Genomic DNA, 18,505 nt, shown 5'->3' with positions numbered 1-18,505 from the left:
AGGCCTATATAGTAATAAATAATAATAATAAAGTGTTCAACAGTATACATAACATGTAGCTATGCGTATGAAACCTGCTGTGACGTCACTAGCAAGACTGAAATGTCCATGTATGCAAATAGAGTGCTATATTAGTGCCAGTGGCAGCCTTTGGTATAACAGCCTATCAAAAAAGTGTTCTCCAGAACAGCTCAAGACTGGAACTCATTGCCACAATTCCTAATGACTTTGACTCATTCTCAGTTAACGTTTCTAATTATTGTAGTAGCTAAGTAGCTACGTGTATGATTTTTTTTCCTGAGCACATCAGCAGTGCTGGCTGCTCCCTTGGGCTGCTCAGTAATAATAAATGGGCAATTCTCAAAAGCATAATAGGTGATTTTTTGAGCACTGCTCAAAAGCATAATTCTCAATTTTTGGAACATAATAGCCTCATGCCTATATATATGTAGTGTGGAAGAGCTTTGATGAAATCATTTTGAAGGCTGTGTTAGCCATAATATTTAAATTTTAGTCTTACTTCTTAACTATAATTTTAGCCACCTCTTTTCATTGTCTATGCTTAAAATGCAATTGCACCTGTAGCTTCTACTAGTTTCCTAGCCAGCATAAAGAATCATTTGAAGATTTAACACCCTATAAATCTACACTCAATGTGTTACACTGTATATTTGTGCCTGTGAATCAAAACGACATGTGTATCAACTCCAGCTTGTCTACACTTATGTGTGCAGATTATGAATACAGCATCTACAATTAGTTGCCTTCCCTAGGAAATTAATGATATATACATCAAAACAGTTACACTGTCTGGGTGATTATCTTTGTATATACACCCCTGTGTACTGTATATCACAGACCCATCACATTTTACTGTAGTAACTAGAGCTCTATGTGTTTGCACAAAAATAAGCTTGTAATTGTGCATGCTCAAATGTTCAACATCACAACATGCATATACATCTTGAGAAATAAGACAAATAACAAATATGGTATATAATTTTGTTAGCTACTGCTGACAATCTGTTTAGCACTTTATTGAATGAATTTGGAATTTCATCACTTCTTTAGGAGTAGTGACTAAACCATGAACTCTTCCCACATCCTTAGCTTCCCCAGCTGGTTTGATAGTAAACTGTTGTAGTAGAATTGTCAGGAACACACTGACTTCAACATATGAAAAATGATATCCAGGACACCTGCGAGGGCCTTGACCAAAAGGAGCAAATGCCATTGTATCTTTTCCTTGCAAATGAGGACACTGAGTGTGATCAAATCTGCATATGTATATACAGATAAACACATAATGAAGTCATCAGATAGCCACATAAAAACACAACTTCTATATACAACTTTAGAATTAATTTTATACCATTACCACCAATGTATTGACTTTCTAGCTGTGTGTACATTGTCTTGGCAGTGCATGACTATATCTGCAATATTTGGATTGCATGCAGTATAACTGACCTTCCCATCATTATTCACTCTATTGTTTGTGTACCATTTACCTAGCTATCTCCCATGTGTCACTTGTGAAATAACCTTGGAGGATACTTGGTTGTATAATATGTATAAGCCTAAAATATAATAGTAAACCATATTTTGTAATTCTTTACAAAAATGTGTTTAGAGGTTTTCTTTTGCAAAACCTGGTTACATGCATGCATCATAAATGAGCTGTCTATTATTTGCCAGCATCACTTATGAAGTATGTATAAATAACTCTATAAAGAGGTAATACACCTTACTTCTCAGCATGTTTCCAGACAGCTTCATTTTTCAAAGACACTCCCAGAGCAACCATAATTGGTGTACCGGCAGGTATGCAGTAACCTCTGGTAACAATATCATCATCAGAATAACGAGCTGCAAAGGTAACCAATGCTGTCAGACGAAGAATTTCGTTTAGAACTTGACGAAGCAGCCTACAGCAGAGATTAATTATGCACCACAAGCAAAGTACATGTGTACATGCAGTTTTTATTTACGTGTTTTGATCATAGACATATTGTTTCAGTTTATCTCCCCGATCAGCTCCTACTTGCTCTTTCATCTCCTTCACCAACTTGTGGTAGATATCTTCATTAAGCATAAGGTGATGAACTGTCCAGTACAGTAAATATCCTGAGGTGTGGAGACCTCCTATCATAAATGTGATTCCATCAGCAATGATCTGTAGTGGCAGAACAACATATGATTTGATTTCAACTATACCTGTGCAGAAAGCATTATTAAAGCTGATAGTTTTGTAGCACCATGGATGGATTTCATATACTACATACAGGTATATAAATGTTTTGTTAAAATATGATCTGACCAGTTTAATTAAGATTGTCAGTTACTAGGTGTGATTACAAAGCTGATCCAAATCACACATCAGGCAAACACCAACAGTGGATAGCTGCACTATCATTCTTTGACTCTCGGTATTACTCAAACTACTCAAGGTTGGTTTTAAGAGATGTCTTTTCTAGGTGGTGTGCTGAACTCGAATGGGGGTTTCTGGCCTTGTGAAGGACCTACATGGCTTGGCAAGTGTACTACTGGATGGCCTGATATGGTTGGCCAAACGTTTTTTCTGTTGATGTTGCTGCATATCAGCCACTAAGAAGCCAACACACCCCTACAATGTCGTATCTGGACTTCAATTGAGGTGTGTCTCTTGCCTCCATTTTGGCTGGCTATCCTTGGCAAGTTATACTGACTTGAAACCGTTTATCTCAAAACTTCTAATGTGTGATTTGGATTGTTTTTCCAAATCCAGTCTCATATACTCTGCCTAATATCTCAGTGTGTGGGTGGGTTAAAAGTACCATCTGTGTTACAAATCATTCAATGGAGGTGACATAGTAACTGTCTAATTGCTGTGTTACCACAGGAACTACCATGTAAAGCCACTGAAATATAAGATACTGTAGCCATGAATATTAGCTTATGCATCTTGATCACTAAGTCAGTTTAGACTATGCCACTATGACGTCAAAACTGCAACCCATGCATAAATTCCAGTTTAAATGTTGATAATCGACTATAATTATATGAAGCATGCACATGTTCAATTGACATGAATACCACAGTTGAATGCGTTAATATTGAAACAGACAATAGTCACCCTCTCTACCTGGTGCCATTATTGTTGGTAATGCTTTTCGTGGCACTCAAAGTGGGCTACATAGATTTAGCACATTTAAAAGTGTAGCCTGAATCTAATAGTAAACAATCATGCTTATTAATATAACTGAAATCCATATAAAATGTGCATGATTTTGATGATCAATAATAACAAACCTGTTCATCTGGAACACCAGATTGAAGTAAAGAATCAATAAACGGAACACTCTCTTGTTCTTCTCCACTTCGCCTTTTTCTAACTGCTTCTTGCATAACATCCCTGAATTGTTGTGAGTAGACTTTAAACAATTTTTCTCTTTCACTTCCTGGCTTAGGTGGACCAACATGTAGATTTTGCTCCATTTCACCCCAAATCTGCACATAAAATAAGCAAAATATACAATTTGCAGTCACAGATCTCAACACTGGCAAATGAAATATACACTAAGGCTGAGAATAATTGAAAAATTGAAATCTCCTATAACCCCAGTGTATACCTTCTGATATATGTTAGACATTTTCCGGACCTCCTCATCATCATTGAACATACTTCCATAACATGTCCTTGTAATTCCCTTAAGAGTCATAGTTAAAAATTCCTCCTTTATATCCACAATGTTATTATCATCAAGTTGGGACCAAGTATCAGCAGTTTCATTGGCTATCTATAAAGCAAAAACACAAGCACACATAGATGTATCTCAAGTGCACCATTTAATATATATACGTATACTGCGTACTGCATATCAAAATAATCAATTGTGTATCATGTAGATATCATGTAACCTTTACTATAGATAAATGTTTAGCTACACAATTGATAAAAAGATATAATCCTTTCAATTGTGATGTTGTATAAAATATATGGAACTATATGCTGTTCGCACTCTCTTTAAAAATAAGTGTGTATGAAACAAAATATAGTGATACCTCGATCTCTATAATGAACACTTAGCATTTTAGGCCTATACTTGCTAGTTTTCCTCTTTCAGAAGTAAAAAAAGGTTTGGAGTCAGATCTGTTGAGATAAAAATAGTTTATCCTTACTATAGGGAGTTTGCATTATAGAGGTTCCACTGTAATCATAATAGTTCACTCATTTATACACTATATCCAAGTACAGTTACCTTTATAAACATAGGTATATAACTTTCAAGAGACATTCCTTTTAATGATTTATACAACCATTTCCTTCTATCTTCCCATTCCTCTCCATTAGCATAGACTATACTGAGTGGTCCTGTTATTGGCTCAAACAGTGGAACTAATGCCTCTAAACATACAACATTATAATATTATACAGTATGTATTAGATATAAAGCTAAGTTCTAGCAGAAGCAGCTGTTACTTAATACAGTAGTAGGTTTATTTTTGGCAAAGTCATATTTTACATAATTGCACTATAACGTGTTAAAGTTTACTTTTACGTACACACTTCATTGCACCACATTTATACACTACAAATCATTAACAATTCAATGTACATACCTACACACTTCAAGTTTCAAATATCTCTATCCCTTGAGGAAGGCCAAGAAGTAAATTATACTGTTAAGTATTTCATGATAAATGAGTCATACACATACGTTCACATGCCTTCCCCCCACCCCCCCTCCAAAAAATCCATACAAAAGATCAGTATACTCTAATAGAGCAGTCAGTCAGTCAAATACTCTAATAGAACAGTCACTGCTACATACATGTAAGAATCCTCCACTGTAGAGTTATTGCAACTTGCATCCGCTGCACTAACCCAGGGACATATTTACACTTAGTTGTACAGTCTGCTAGGAATGTAAATGCATTTGGTCTTTTGTATGTCATTTAAACTCATTTTATACGACAACTTACTTTGGGCTCATAACTGGACTCGTGACTGTCACTGCATGATCCCTACAACTCTTGATCAATGCAGACTTAAAAAGGATGATTTTTAATACCCTACATCAAAATTTTCAGTCATGATACATATAAAATACCTTTAGCTTCTGTAGTTCTGTACTCCTGCTTTATATAGCTACCTACTATGTTGGTCATGGTGCACCTCCCTTTCCAAATCCTCTGGTTATTACAGCTAAAAAGCTAATGTATAGGTATTCTCACACAAGTCAATTTCAGTTAAAGCATATAATATACCTTGCATTTCTGTTTGGTTAATGACTAGACCAATCAAGTCACTTTTGGCCACAATTAATCACTGAGATTCTATCTTCTAGATGTTTTTAAAAGCCATTACAAGGCAATTTGTAAGGATAAGGGCAATGGGTGCACAATATATATAGCAAAGGGTAAATGACATAAAATGATGGGAGCTAGAATAAACAATGATAACTTATTAGAGTGTATTGACCGATATGCAGGCCTTCAAGGAACTACAATATGAAAAATGTGGATTAGTGAGTGACTTTTAACCTATATCCTTGTTAAGTCGTATAGCAACAACACAGACTAAATTGCATGCCACAGGCCACCTTACAAATATAGCATCCAATAACACAGTTGAAGTAGCATAACTATGTAGTGCAAATCCTCCTGTGGGCAGGAATTATATACCCTACCAAAACCTGCACCATGTCTCATGGGTCAAGGTTTAGGTACATGTATGTAGTCCTATCCAAGCCTAATTATTTGACACATATACAGTAGGTGCTTTCCCAGTTAACCAGTCAATAAGGATAAACTATAGTGCACACATGCATCTTTTAAAAAAACTTGTCTGGAGATTGTCTTGATCCCAATCCTCCACTAAGTTTCCTACCTGGCTACAGACATCCACTGAGCAACTAATACAAAACTTTGAGATTTAGAGCAACTAAGCAAACTCCCAGGAGATTGGATAGTAGCAGGTGCCGGGTCTCAAATATTTCAGATATGGCCTGTCGCCTTAATTGTAGCCGAAAGGTATAATGCGCATACAAGAGGTATGTACTTCCAAGTTTTGAGTAGATTCTGTCTGGCCTCCACCACATTGGCAGGTTTCCCATAGCCTCATCATGTGTGCTATAGCCCGCAAAGTGGATTTTGGCGGTATACATAACACAAACACTTTCACACTACTCTGTTATACCACTCACTTGGTCTGTTGGTCAACTTGATGGTATCCTTAAAAGTTTCAGGACTACAGATACTCACAACTCTTTGCTGACCCCACCAAAATGCAACAATAGGTTGGTGACCATTCTTGTGTAAGTGAAGCAGATATTCATGTAGACTACCATGTTTGTGTACTTCAACCATGTCACCTTTCCTATATGAAACAGAACAAGACTGCATTAAGTGTCTTCTCTTCTATAAAGTGCTATCTTATGTTTACTTGCTTTAAAACCAGCATATGTGACTGGGCCTGTGAAAATAGGGCATGTTAGCACATAAAATTTGCCTACTTTATTGACTTACAACTTATCATGTCACTATGCTATAACTATGCCATTTTCATCACATATTAAACATTTCCATAGCTATACAATACAAATTACAGAATTCCATTCCAGTACTGAGATATGACCTGTTATGTGATGGGGTGTAGTTTGTGTCCACATGTCCTATTTTTGCAGGCCCAATCACATTATAGTATAGCGATATGATATCTCTTTTCTATTTTCAGGAAAAAATACTGAACTGGTGGAATTAACCTGCACAGACAGCATGTATTGATTTATAAACAGAACTGTTATCAGCTATAATAAAGAAAAGTTATCAAAATTTATGAATTCATCTCATAATAAAAAAAATCTATGTATTTTTTATATATATATTTTTTGCATAGATGATGCAGCATGTACATGTATATATGCATAATTGTGTAAGAAGGTGTACATTTTAAGTAGTATAATATGCCACCAAAGTCATTGTATATCCTTGTGATGTCTACTGACAGACAGAAATTGGCTCGGCATAATCAACCACAGTTCAGTTCACTTACTATATATACTTGAAGTAGAACTACGTAGCTATCAACTTTATGGATTCTTCTGACATGTTGAGGTTTTCTCTGTGATCATCCATAAAACAGCAATTACCTTATTATTTATTAGTGTACTGCAATGATTAGTTATTTAATATAGGTAAGGTGTATATGAAACCTTTATTGAAGTACTGAGTTTGATAACTGCTAAACCTGAATGCAATACAATTATATATCATTGATATATAGTTACGATGCTTGGAGGGCATGGTGAAAACTGATACCTACTGAAACATTGCCTGGGTTACACCATTTATTGTATTCAGATCTATAATGAATGTCATTGCTTTACACATTTGTGTATTTAACTCAATCAAAGCCTAGCTAGACACACATAACAGATCAATCACGAACTCCTCAGACACAGTGAATGTTTTCAGCAGAAACAAATCTCTATGTAGTATGCTCTCCTGGAAAATTGGAAGTCCTAGATGTGTACCAATAATCAGATTATCAGCTCTGTTGACCTTGTTTTTGCATACTAGTATTGGATCGGTAACATGTGTAAGCAAGCAGCAGATATATACACAAACATACAGTGGAACATCTCTTAACAAACTCCCCGAATTAAGGATACAATAGAAAAAACCTCCATAATAAGGACAAAAATTTTGGTCCCTGGTCAATACATTTTTTACCTCTGAAAGAGGAAAACCTCTATCTTATAGCAAAAAGTGGCCAAAAATTCTGGGTCCCAAAATGTCCATAATAGAGAGGTTCCACTGTATATTTAACATGAGCACTTGTGCTCTAGTAATGCTTGTGTAAGGTCAACCATTGATTAAAGTCCCACACTGTCACTTAATAACTGAATTTATAGAATACAAATTTCTAGGGAAAGGTTGACTATGCTTACTATATTGGGTTAGCTTTGTTCATTTATTGGCTAGATAATGTCAGTTATCAGAATATTGGCTAAAAGTCATATCAGTGCACCTCTAATTCATTATGTTTTAAGTAAACAGCTCTATGTCTATGAACTTTCCAAAAGCCATGATCACTGATACAAATTGATCACATGAGGTGTGGTGAAAATGGTACCAAATGGCAACTACAATATATACTGGGGGAAAATCATGCTGTCATGATTAACTAACATAAGCACATTGTATCATCCGTATTCCATAAGTCTTTGTAGATTTTTAATAATTATTTTCTCTCATTCTCTGCATGGGTGAGATATAGCTATGTCACTTGTCCATTAGCTCATGACATACTGTATGTAAAGAAATCGTTTGCAAAGTACAAGACTGTTGATTTTGCAGAGTACATAGCCATATAAAGAGCAATGCAAATGTGCATTCTACACTCAACATACATTGTATACATGTACTGTTGTGGTTCAATGCAATGCATTCAGACAGGACTCTCAAAATGTGATTATAATATAACTTGGCTCTAACATTATATGATCTATACAACAACAGCCAAGCTGTGAAAAAAGGTGTGATCCCCAAAAAGCCTGGGTGAACAAAGATGTGAAATCAAAGGTGATGGCCAAGAAATGGCTGTGATGGTAGGGTAATGGCAAAAAGTTTAATAATGACAATTCAAGTGAATTTGTGTTGTCTCCTCCAAGTTTCTGCTGAACTCTCCACACGTAACTTTTTTGTAATCGATCTCTCCACAGGGTGATTTGTTTGTAGCTGAACTCTCTACAGGGTGACTTGTTTGTGGCTGCAGAGTGAATTCTTTGTAGCGGAATTCTCTACAGGGTAACCTTTTTGTAGCTGAATTCTCTACAGGGTGAGTTGTTTGTAGCTGAACACTCTACCAGGAGACTTGTTTGTAGTGGAGCTCTCTACAGGGCAACCCTTTTTGTAGCTGAACTCCCTGCAAATTGACTTGTTCATTATTAATACTAAACTCTCCACAGGGTGATTTGTTTATAGCTGAACCCTGACTTTTTTTTGTAGCTGATCTCTCCACAGGGTGACTCTACAGGGTGACTTGAACTCTCCACAGGTGAATTGTTTGTAGCTGAACTTTCTACAGGATGACTTTTTTGTGGCTCAGCCTTCCACAAGGTGATTTGCTTGTAGCTGAAATCTCTACAGGGTGACTTGTTTGCAGCTGAACTCTATCAAGGGTGACTTTTTAGCTGATGACTTGTTTGTGGCTGAACTCTCCACAGGGTGACTTGTTTGTACCTGCTCTCTACACAGGGTGATCGGTTTGTAGCTGAACCTACTACAGAGTGTCTTGTTTGTGGCTGAATACTTCACAGGGTGACTTGTTTGTAGCTGAGCCCTTTATGGGGTTGTGGCTGAAGGGTGATTTGCTTGTATAGCTGAACTCTCCACAGGGTGACTTTTTGTAGCTGATCTCTCCACAGGATGATTTGGTTGTAACTGAACTCTCTACAGGGTGACTTGTTTGTGACTGAACCTTCTACAGAGTGATTGTTTGTAGCTGAAATCTCTACAGGGTGACTTGTTTGCTTGTTTGTACCTGCTTTCTCCACAAGGTGATTTGTTTGCAGTTAAACTCTCCACAGAGTAAATTGTTTGTAGCTGAAATCTCTACAATGTGACTTGTTTGTTATTGAAGCAGGGTGATTTGTTTTGTAGCTGAACTCTCTACAGAGTTATTTGTTTGTGGCTGAGCCTTCCACAGAGTGATTGTTTGTAGCTGAAATCTCTACAAGGTGACTTGTTTGCAGTTGAACTCTTTCTAGGGTGACTTTTTTAGCTGAACTCTACAGATGACTTGTTTGTGGCTGAACACTTCACTGTACCACCAGTGCTAGATGCCAATTCTTGTTATTTTTGCCATATTTAAATGTTACAAATGCAAATTACTATAATTATATCAATATCTAACTCATACTCTAACCTAATGTTTTTAAACGTTGTCCTAATCCTATACTCACGCTCTTCTTCCTAACCCTAGGGGCATTGTTCCTAATTCTAGGGGCAGTTTTCCTAATCCCATGGGAAGGGCAGCTTTCCTAATCCTAGGAGTGCTGCTTCTAATACTAGGGGTGCTGTTCCTAATCCTAAGAACACAGCTCCTAATTGAAAGAATGAAATTATGCAAAATTACAATAAAAAGAAATGGTAACATACTGTAACAAAGGCTAGCAGGTCCCATCATCCTTGCAAATTTTACTATGTCCAAACCTCTTGTGATACTTACAAATTCTCCTAATTCTTCCCCAGGATAATACCTACTCTTCAAATCAGTAACAACTTTAACAACCTGTCCCTTGCAGATTTTAAACATGCATTAACTAATAATTAATTTAATAGTTTTGCATTAAAGTCTGTTCGTGTTCACCTTAGCCCTTGTTTATTGTTATTAACTCTTGTTACATGTGCCAGCTGCCCAAACATTTAGTAGGAACAAGTGAGTTATGAGGCTTTAAACTTATCTCATACATTTAGTATGGACGATTCAAGCACACAAACATGTTTACAACATGAAAACATGTTTGTTCCAGTACAAAACCATTGGGAGTGAACACATGTTCACCTCTTTGATATTAATATATTTGGCGGGAGCTCAGGCGAATGCATACTAACTATATAACCTTTAGGGACTTTGCTAATTAATAAAAATGAAATAAAGAAGATGAAGAAGAAACTAAGATAAAATTTGAAGGTGCATATCTCAGTGATGGCTTGGCAGATTCAGCTCAAATTTGACATGGTGGTGCCTCATCCTGAGGGAGTTTCCACAGAAAAAATTGTTAATTTCCGTTGAGGCACTATTAAGCTATGGATGCATGAAAATGACGTTTTTTTGCCAGGTTCCTGTAAAGCACACCCTTGTCTGTCATGCACAACACACTATATCATGTGTGTTAATTGGTTTGACCATGCTATATTGTTTGGCTGAAGTAAATCAACCTAAATAAGTCCATAGATTAATTGTACATGATTTAATTACAGGTATGCAGACATAAAAGTGATAGCTATTGCCTGTGGTAAAAATATGTGGGTCTAGCAAACTTTACTACTGTCCTATAGCTTGCTACCTACTTTATCACATATAATCATGGGTGTAACTAATCACTGGACTGGACTACTGGTCTGGAACACTGGACTGGACTACTGGACTGACATATTTTTGGTTTTTACACATGGTAAGGTTGGTTTTATTGAGTTGTGCTAGCTAAGTGTATTTAGTGATCCTGCAGCCTGCTACTACTATAAATATAGAGCAGTGACATAAGCAAAAACTTTAGGATTTCACTACTTCTGATCATGCTTTACGGCACTTGTACACTTCTTACTGCTGTGCTACAGGGAATGTTATAGTGATGGTTATCCAAAAATTAACTTACCATGATATCCTTGAATGAAGCAAAGTGATGGCAAACCATTTGAGACATATGTAAGCTATTAATCCTAGACCAATCTATTGTAGCTATTATGATGACTGCTATCATGATAGTTCTTACATGTGCACTGCTAGCTTGCCTACACATATATGCGACCAAAAATAATTATTAATTTATTAGAGCTTGCCGCTATCTCCAAGACTTTATCGTTGCTCCTTCGCTAGTACATTCCCTGCAGCATATTGATTGATTGATTGATTGATTGATTGATTGATTGATTGATTGATTGATTGATTGATTGATTGATTGATTGATTGATAAGAGTATATTTACTGTAGAGCATAGTAAATAGTAGTAAGATCACTAGAAGTCAGTGTTTGCTTACTCCGACTATTCCTTACATTCATCATTTTAGAGGCTGCAAGCTTTCTAAAGACCCTTAGCTAACAGGACTCAATAAAACAAACCTTAGAATGTGTAAAACCAAAAAAATATGCCGGTCCAGTAGTCCAGTCCAGTGTTCCAGTCCAGTAGTCAAGTCCAGTAATTAGTTACACCCTATAACCATCCATATCTGGTGTTACTATTCATTCAGTGGACTGGAACACTGGACTGGCATATTTTTTTTGTTTTGCACATTATATGGTTGGATTTATTGAGTCGCTGCTGTTTGGTAGCCTGCAGCTCACTGTTAAACACTGAATACAGGCAGTGAAATGTATGTCTTTTAATAATTTTGCTACTGTTCAGTTATGGGCTCGATACAGCACTTACTCCTTACCCTGTATTGCTGCTACTCATTATGTGACAGTGATAGTTAATCAGCTCCAGTTAACGAAGAGCAGAGTTCAACGAGCGAGCTGTGTAGTCTTTCGTGGCCAGACATCTGTTTCAACACAGGAGCTTAATGATTAGAAATTATAAGCACCAGTGCTGAAAAGCTAAGCCCTATAGATGCCACAAAAGATTACACAGTTTGCTCGTTAAGCTTGCTCTAAGGATATCATCGCCAACTGGAAAGATGATCGCTGATTAACTATCGCTGTCACATAGCAGTATTAAAGAGTAAGCTAGGCCGGAGTAAGTGCTGTATCGAGCCCCATACTGTATAACAGCATAACTGAACAGTAGCAAAATTATTAAAAGACAGTTTTTGTACATTTCACTGCCCTTATTCAGTGTTCAATAGTGGGCTGCAAGCTACCAAACACCAATAACTGGTGAAACTCAATAAATCCAACCATATAATGTGCAAAAACAAGAAATATGCCAGTCCAGTCCAGTGTTCCAGTCCAGCAGTCCAGTCCAGTGTTCCAGTCCAGCAGTCCAGTCCACTGAATATTAATGCCCCATTCCTACCATATTACTGGTACTACCTAGCTACTGCCAGACTGCATTAATAACTAATGGTAGCCATTCATTTTATTCAAATAATCAACTCACTCTGGATCTGCTGGCTTCCGATTCCACCCTGGGATCACTTTAGTGTTTTTGTCATTGTTGCTTGTCTCTCTTTCCTACATTTGATATAAACATGTAGACTATATACACTGCCCGCACAAATAACAAAATAACAATATTGCCAAGTGTATAGTATAGGTCAGTACAGTAGCTACTAAGCACTGCAAAATGTAGCTAGCTAGCTAGCAATAACTTACCGACGAAGGCCTAGGGCTGGACGGCTTAATGATGAGATAAAGAACAATAAATACAGTGAGTCCTAACACTGCAGAGAAAATGAGTAACTCAAGCATGATCGAAGCTCGCACAAGTTCGAAGTGTTCGACAGTATGATATTGACTATCAATCTTGTTATGTACAGACTTGCTCAACCACAAAATTACATACGCTATTGTCTATTGTCCACTGCTTCTACGCTATTGTCCAAAACACGCTATTGTCCACTGCTTCTACGCTATTGTCTAAAACACTTAGACACTCACAATAGGCATCTTCGAGGATTTAAAAACCATCGGTGACGTCAATAATTACCGAGGCGCAGCCGAGGTAATTATTGACGTCACCTCAGGTTTTTAAATCCTCGAAGACACCTATTGTGAGTGTCTAACTATTACTTAGACAATGGTATGCAGTGTTTCGTTTGATGTGTGGAGGTCTCTTATTTGCGAAGAAACCTGGTATCGGGTGTCTTACTGGTAAGACACCCGACAGTTGTTTACAACCACAATGTGGCCTACAGTAATGCAATTAGCTTTTTGTGGACAATTAGTGTTTCGTACATCAGTAAACACCAAGTGATTGTGAGCAGATTATTACAAAGAAATTACACTCAGGTACGCTGTTATTGTGGGTAGCTCAGTGGATTTATAGACCATCGTGGTACAAGCCATTAATTCAGTTTGTGGCCTTCGCCATATTAAAGCACGCTCTGTAGACCAAGACAGCCATGTTGGCACTGGCTATTCCCATTTGCTGCCATTCACACGTATCCATAATGCCTCAAACATACTTTTTATCGACTTTACAAACCTTCAGTTAGTCGCGCTTCATGGCTTGCGCGACCTCACATCTTTTGCTCGCTGAAATACCCTAGGTGTTTACAATGGGAACTCTATACTAACTCACTGCTACTACGCCATTGTCTAAAACACTTAGACACTCACAATAGGCGTCTTCGAGGATTTAAAAACCTGAGGTGACGTCAATAATTACCTAGGCTGCGCCTCGGTAATTATTGACGTGACCTCAGGTTGCGCCTAGGTAATTATTGGCGTCACCTCAGGTTTTTAAATCCTCGAAGACACCTATTGCGAGTGTCTAACTATTACTTAAAGTGCACCAGCTACTATTTTCAGAAGACTCTGTTAAGAATAGTAACAGCAGTGCTTGTACCTATATGTGCATTTGTATGGCTTCTGATTTCAGCACTTTGTCTTGCACTTTGTAGAACAGACAATAGTTACAGAGACAATGCTTTTTGCATTAAATGATATAGTTTGATTGATTGTTGTAACTGGCAATTAACCTTTGTTGCTAGCGTCTGCGATTAGCGAGGTGTTGTACTGTAGTGTTTACCATGTTTGAGATTTATGTAGTGTTCGGTTTACGTAGTAGAGGGGTGTCCGCTATTGAGGGGGCATTAATACACACAGGTATTGGAAGTTGCATTCGGGAATTTATTAATTGTCCGTGTACCCCAGGGCAGTGCTCTGGGGCTTCTCTTGCTTTTGGTTTACATGAATGATCTTCCATTTCAGATCACTAATGGTTCAGTATGCAGATGATACCACTCTTATGTGTAGTGGTTTTACAGTTGACGAGGTTGCTGCCACATTAAATACTCAATTGTCTTTATATTCAAGAGCTAAACTAAATTTGAAGAAGTCTACAGTTATGTGGTTCTCTGTAAAAGCCTCTAAAAGGCGCCAATATATATCCCTCTATTGTTGTGGGAGATTCATTGTTGTGGGAGATTCTCCTCTTTATGTTGTTGATGGATGGAAGTACTTGAGACTAATTTTTGATAAAATGGCATACTGTCACCATTAAGCATAGACATGTTATGAATTCTGCTGTTTTGAAAATGCTAATAAACTGTTTCACACCTCCTCTATGCTCTCACAGTGTGGAGACCACAGTTGAACATATAATCGCAGTCTCATGCTCAATAGAGTAGTACGTATTACTGTTTCTCTCCATAAATATGACGTTCCAAGTTATTTTAACCATCTTGGATTGCTACCCTTACAGGAACTTATTCAGTTTTGCTGTCTATATTCTATGTTTGCTCAGTACCGTCAGCACTGACTGCTGTATCCCACCAATTGTATTTGGACTCCAACATGTATACAATACTAGAAGACCTGCGAGTGTTCCACTTTGTCATCTTTCATTTACTCAATGATTTTTTTTGTTATAAATCTATTCAAATGTGGAATTCTTTGTCCTTGGAAGTAAGGGAAGCATCATATAGTGACTTTGTCTCCTACATTTTATTGCATATTTATTGTATATGTTATCGTGTATGTTGCTGTAGTTGTTATTGTAGTATGGCTATGCATTGTGGATTGTAATGTGTGTGTGTTTATACCTCTTGCAGGGAAGAACGGCTATTGCTGACTGTCTGGAGTTTAAGTCATCAATCATTTCAGCCACTGATATCCTGACACAGTTGAGTGTTGAGCACAAGTGCTGGGCAAAGCAATTCTGAGGTAGGTACCACACAGTGTATCATGCTAGTAATGTCACATGTTTGTGTTGCAGTCAGCTCATCGTTTATAACACTTGGTAAATTCCAAGGTTTGCTGACATACACCAACTACTGAATGTGGGCCCAAAGCAGGACTTCTTTAAGACCATCTAACGCATTCAGGTAATAAAGGGATGTCAATTTCTCATGCTTTTAGTTATGGTGGCTTATGTATCTGCAGCATCATCATAGAACATGGGTTATCTGCCGCTTGTCAGACTCTGCTCTTCCGGGACGTTCACAGCTACCTACATCCCAAAGAGGAAAGCAAACTTGAACAAGTACGAATACTGTATAGTACCTGTATTTGTTTATATCTAATCTTAAGTACGTATGTTAAATACTTGCTTATACTTAGATACTTATTTTTTTTGTGACTAGATTCAAGGTGCAGGATGACAGAGAGTCAGTTTTGGAAACATCTGTAACGTTTGCTAAATTCCCAAAGGTAATAATGTGGTCTGTTTACTAAGCTCATATTTACTTTCACCAGACAACTCTCTGCAAAAGGGGAACATACTTGTTGTATGACTCATAGCAGGCGTCTATACAGTCTGGACGTTGTGATGTGAAAAAACTACAAATGAATAATTGATGTTATATCTCTGTATATTTAGTGCTGTACAGCTTTTTTTACTTGCATGAAGTCATGAATTATTTTTGATGTACGACTTGAAGCTATATGGTATGTACTTGTGCATGCATTAGATAATCAAGTGTTGACACAAATGCATGCACTTAAAAGAATGAATCTCACCATACGCTTACAGAGAACATTCTTTACCACCTATGTGGAAAGTGTGGTCTGATGGTCACTATGGTAACCTTTTGCTTTCCTTTCCACTTCTGTTTGAAGTGAACTGTATCACTGAAAACAATTGGCAATTGTAAAGCTGACACTATACTTGACAAGTTTCTGAGCCATGCATACTTAACCAAAGTCAAGAAATTCGTCCTCAGCAGTTAAGGAATAGTGGCAGGGTATCAAAATTACAGTGAATACACAATTGCAAGCTTCTTGCAAGAAAACCAACATTATTTATATTGTGTTCATAGAGTATTAATTGCCATCATTGGCCACTCATCAAATTTTGAGGTTAATGATGTCCATGAAACTACTGTGTTCTCTGCTAGATCTGATTATCTCAAGTCATGCAAGCAACGCCATGTTGCAAGTGTCCTTCAACAATTTGATTCTTTTCATCAACGATCTATTCAACATGCTCATGATAACACTATGTTAGTTTGGCTTTCTGTTGTACCTGTTGAGCAGAATCATTTTGGCTTAACTGCTCAAGAATTTTGTGATGCCTTAGCAGTGAGATACCGAAAACCTCTGTTGGGCCTTCCCTCCAGTTATGATGGTTGTGGCTCTCCTTCAACTTAGGACCACCTCCTTACTTGTAAAAAGGGCGGCTTAATTGATAAGTGCCACGATGAGGTTCGTGACTGTATTGGAGATTTATCTTCAGAGGTTATTAAGGAACATATTGTAAAGGAATTTTAGGAATCTACAAGTGATGAAAGTCAGAGTGCCCTTGTTGCTGATCTTGGTGTATGTGGCAAAGTCAGCCCGAGTCATTGTTTGAAATATTATTATGTGTTATTGACACTGACGCCCGTTCTTATTTGTCTCATTCCCTGCAATCCGTACTGGTGTCTGCAGAAAATAGGAAGTATTCTTTGGCTTGTGGTGATCATAGGGTAAGCTTTACTCCACTTTGTTTTTCTGGGATGGTCTCTGTGGCCCAGAGACAAGAAGTCATCTGAAACACCTGGCTTATTGCCTTTCTTTAAAGTGGGAGCAATCTTCAGCACTAGTTATGGGGTGGATCTGGCTTTTGCCAACTTACATGCCAGTGGAATGTGCATCCATGGATCTCGTACCAAGTGGAGGTCCATTGGACTATAGATGGTGTTGCCATCACTTTGAATTAATTAATAGATGTGTTTGTATTTTAGTATTAATTACCTAATTTGCAATCCTAATTCTGGTCAGTTTCCATTCTATGACAACTGCATTGTCTTCTTATCACAAACATGGTTAGCTACTGTAAGTATACATGTACATCGTGTCCTCTTAAATAATGGATTATTTGTGGATGCATGATGATAATGCATCTTACATACAGGTTTGCTTGTAATATGGTTAACGACCCTACCCTCTTCCCTATAGCTACTTGAGTAGTGGAAAGCCAATGACTTTGTAGCATTAGCTATAAAGTCAAAAGGAAAGGAAAGGTTAGTGGAAAGCTTATGTGGAGAAACAATGACTTTTTAGCATTAGCTATAAGACAGTGAATTGTGTACTGCTGTGTTGTCAGAAATTGAAATGTGCCTCACTGTACACACTAATTATATAAACCACAATATTGTAGCCTTTCTTGGGAGAACACAATTCCACTGTAGATCTAAATCTCCTAATGTTGAAGATGGCCATAGTGCCCAGCTTTAGAGAGCTTTGGGGGTCAAGATAAGATTGATCTAAAACTGGTTGAATTAATAAGCCTTTGGTCACTCCTTATACCTCCTCAAGTTGGTTCGGTTGCAATTGGACACCTCAAATTGGGTAGGTCACATGAGTAAGTGCCTAACAAAACTGTAGGGGAGGGGGTGTGCTACTCCACTTCATGAACAATCGCATGACATCTTGCATCATGATCGTGAACGTCCTAATTATGCACTACCGACTCAGAGGTGTTAATCCTGTGGATCTCATATACGCACAAGAACCAATGTTTATGTCCTGACTTCTGGAGGAAAAGTATTAGTTAAAATAAATTATCGTGATATCATGCATGAGCTGGTCCTCTTTCAGGTATACAGTAGCTAGTAGCTATAGACTCCTGCTCTAGATCAAGTGGCTACATGGCCATTATACTCACTCCCATCATATCTCTGCATGAATAGGCACCAGCCTATTATGCTTTTA

General features: G+C 37.5%; 1 protein-coding gene and 2 long non-coding RNA genes across 7 annotated transcripts; 2 read left to right on the top strand and 1 right to left on the bottom strand.

Moving 5' to 3' along the window:
* Window positions 1-846: 846 nt before the first annotated feature.
* On the bottom strand, window positions 847-13,335 carry LOC136243320 (cytochrome P450 20A1-like). Of its 4 annotated transcripts, none has more exons than XM_066034847.1 (9): window positions 13,307-13,335; window positions 12,807-12,880; window positions 6,189-6,361; window positions 4,242-4,387; window positions 3,612-3,779; window positions 3,292-3,489; window positions 1,992-2,176; window positions 1,752-1,928; window positions 847-1,277 (listed from the first exon to the last, which is right to left on the bottom strand). In XM_066034847.1, exons 1-9 carry the CDS (start codon window positions 13,313-13,315, stop codon window positions 1,028-1,030), a joined length of 1,380 nt encoding a protein of 459 aa, XP_065890919.1. In that variant the 5' UTR covers window positions 13,316-13,335; the 3' UTR covers window positions 847-1,027. The 4 variants fall into 4 exon arrangements, with proteins under 4 accessions (XP_065890919.1, XP_065890918.1, XP_065890920.1 ...); XM_066034846.1 differs by lacking the exon at window positions 13,307-13,335 and adding an exon at window positions 13,022-13,300; XM_066034848.1 differs by having other exon boundaries at window positions 848-1,277; window positions 6,189-6,746; window positions 13,212-13,332.
* Window positions 1,679-7,055, top strand: LOC136243328 (uncharacterized). The gene is made up of 4 exons (XR_010694846.1): window positions 1,679-2,287; window positions 2,342-2,429; window positions 2,478-2,656; window positions 6,719-7,055. It is a non-coding gene; the product is annotated as an uncharacterized lncRNA (long non-coding RNA).
* Window positions 13,336-13,422: 87 nt separating the features above from the next.
* On the top strand, window positions 13,423-16,244 carry LOC136243325 (uncharacterized). 2 transcript variants are annotated; one of them, XR_010694842.1, is made up of 7 exons: window positions 13,423-13,657; window positions 14,582-15,277; window positions 15,424-15,535; window positions 15,588-15,696; window positions 15,755-15,854; window positions 15,955-16,021; window positions 16,067-16,244. It is a non-coding gene; the product is annotated as an uncharacterized lncRNA (long non-coding RNA). The 2 variants fall into 2 exon arrangements; XR_010694843.1 differs by lacking the exon at window positions 14,582-15,277 and having other exon boundaries at window positions 13,511-13,657.
* The last annotated feature ends 2,261 nt before the right edge of the window (window positions 16,245-18,505 follow it).

Source organism: Dysidea avara, chromosome 13, assembly GCF_963678975.1.
Source record: "Dysidea avara chromosome 13, odDysAvar1.4, whole genome shotgun sequence".
In the NCBI taxonomy this organism is placed as follows: Eukaryota; Metazoa; Porifera; class Demospongiae; order Dictyoceratida; family Dysideidae; genus Dysidea; species Dysidea avara.
Note: the sequence above shows the minus strand (reverse complement) of the source record. Positions and strands in the feature narration are given on the sequence as shown.

Coding starts and splice junctions, on each gene's coding strand:
- LOC136243320 (XM_066034846.1), bottom strand. CDS start 13,117: ATGCTTGAGTTACTCATTTTCTCTGCAGTGTTAGGACTCACTGTATTT. Junction 12,881..13,021: donor CCAGCCCTAGGCCTTCGTCG/GTAAGTTATTGC, acceptor TATCAAATGTAG/GAAAGAGAGACAAGCAACAA. Junction 2,177..3,291: donor CTGGTGTTCCAGATGAACAG/GTTTGTTATTAT, acceptor CTGCCACTACAG/ATCATTGCTGATGGAATCAC.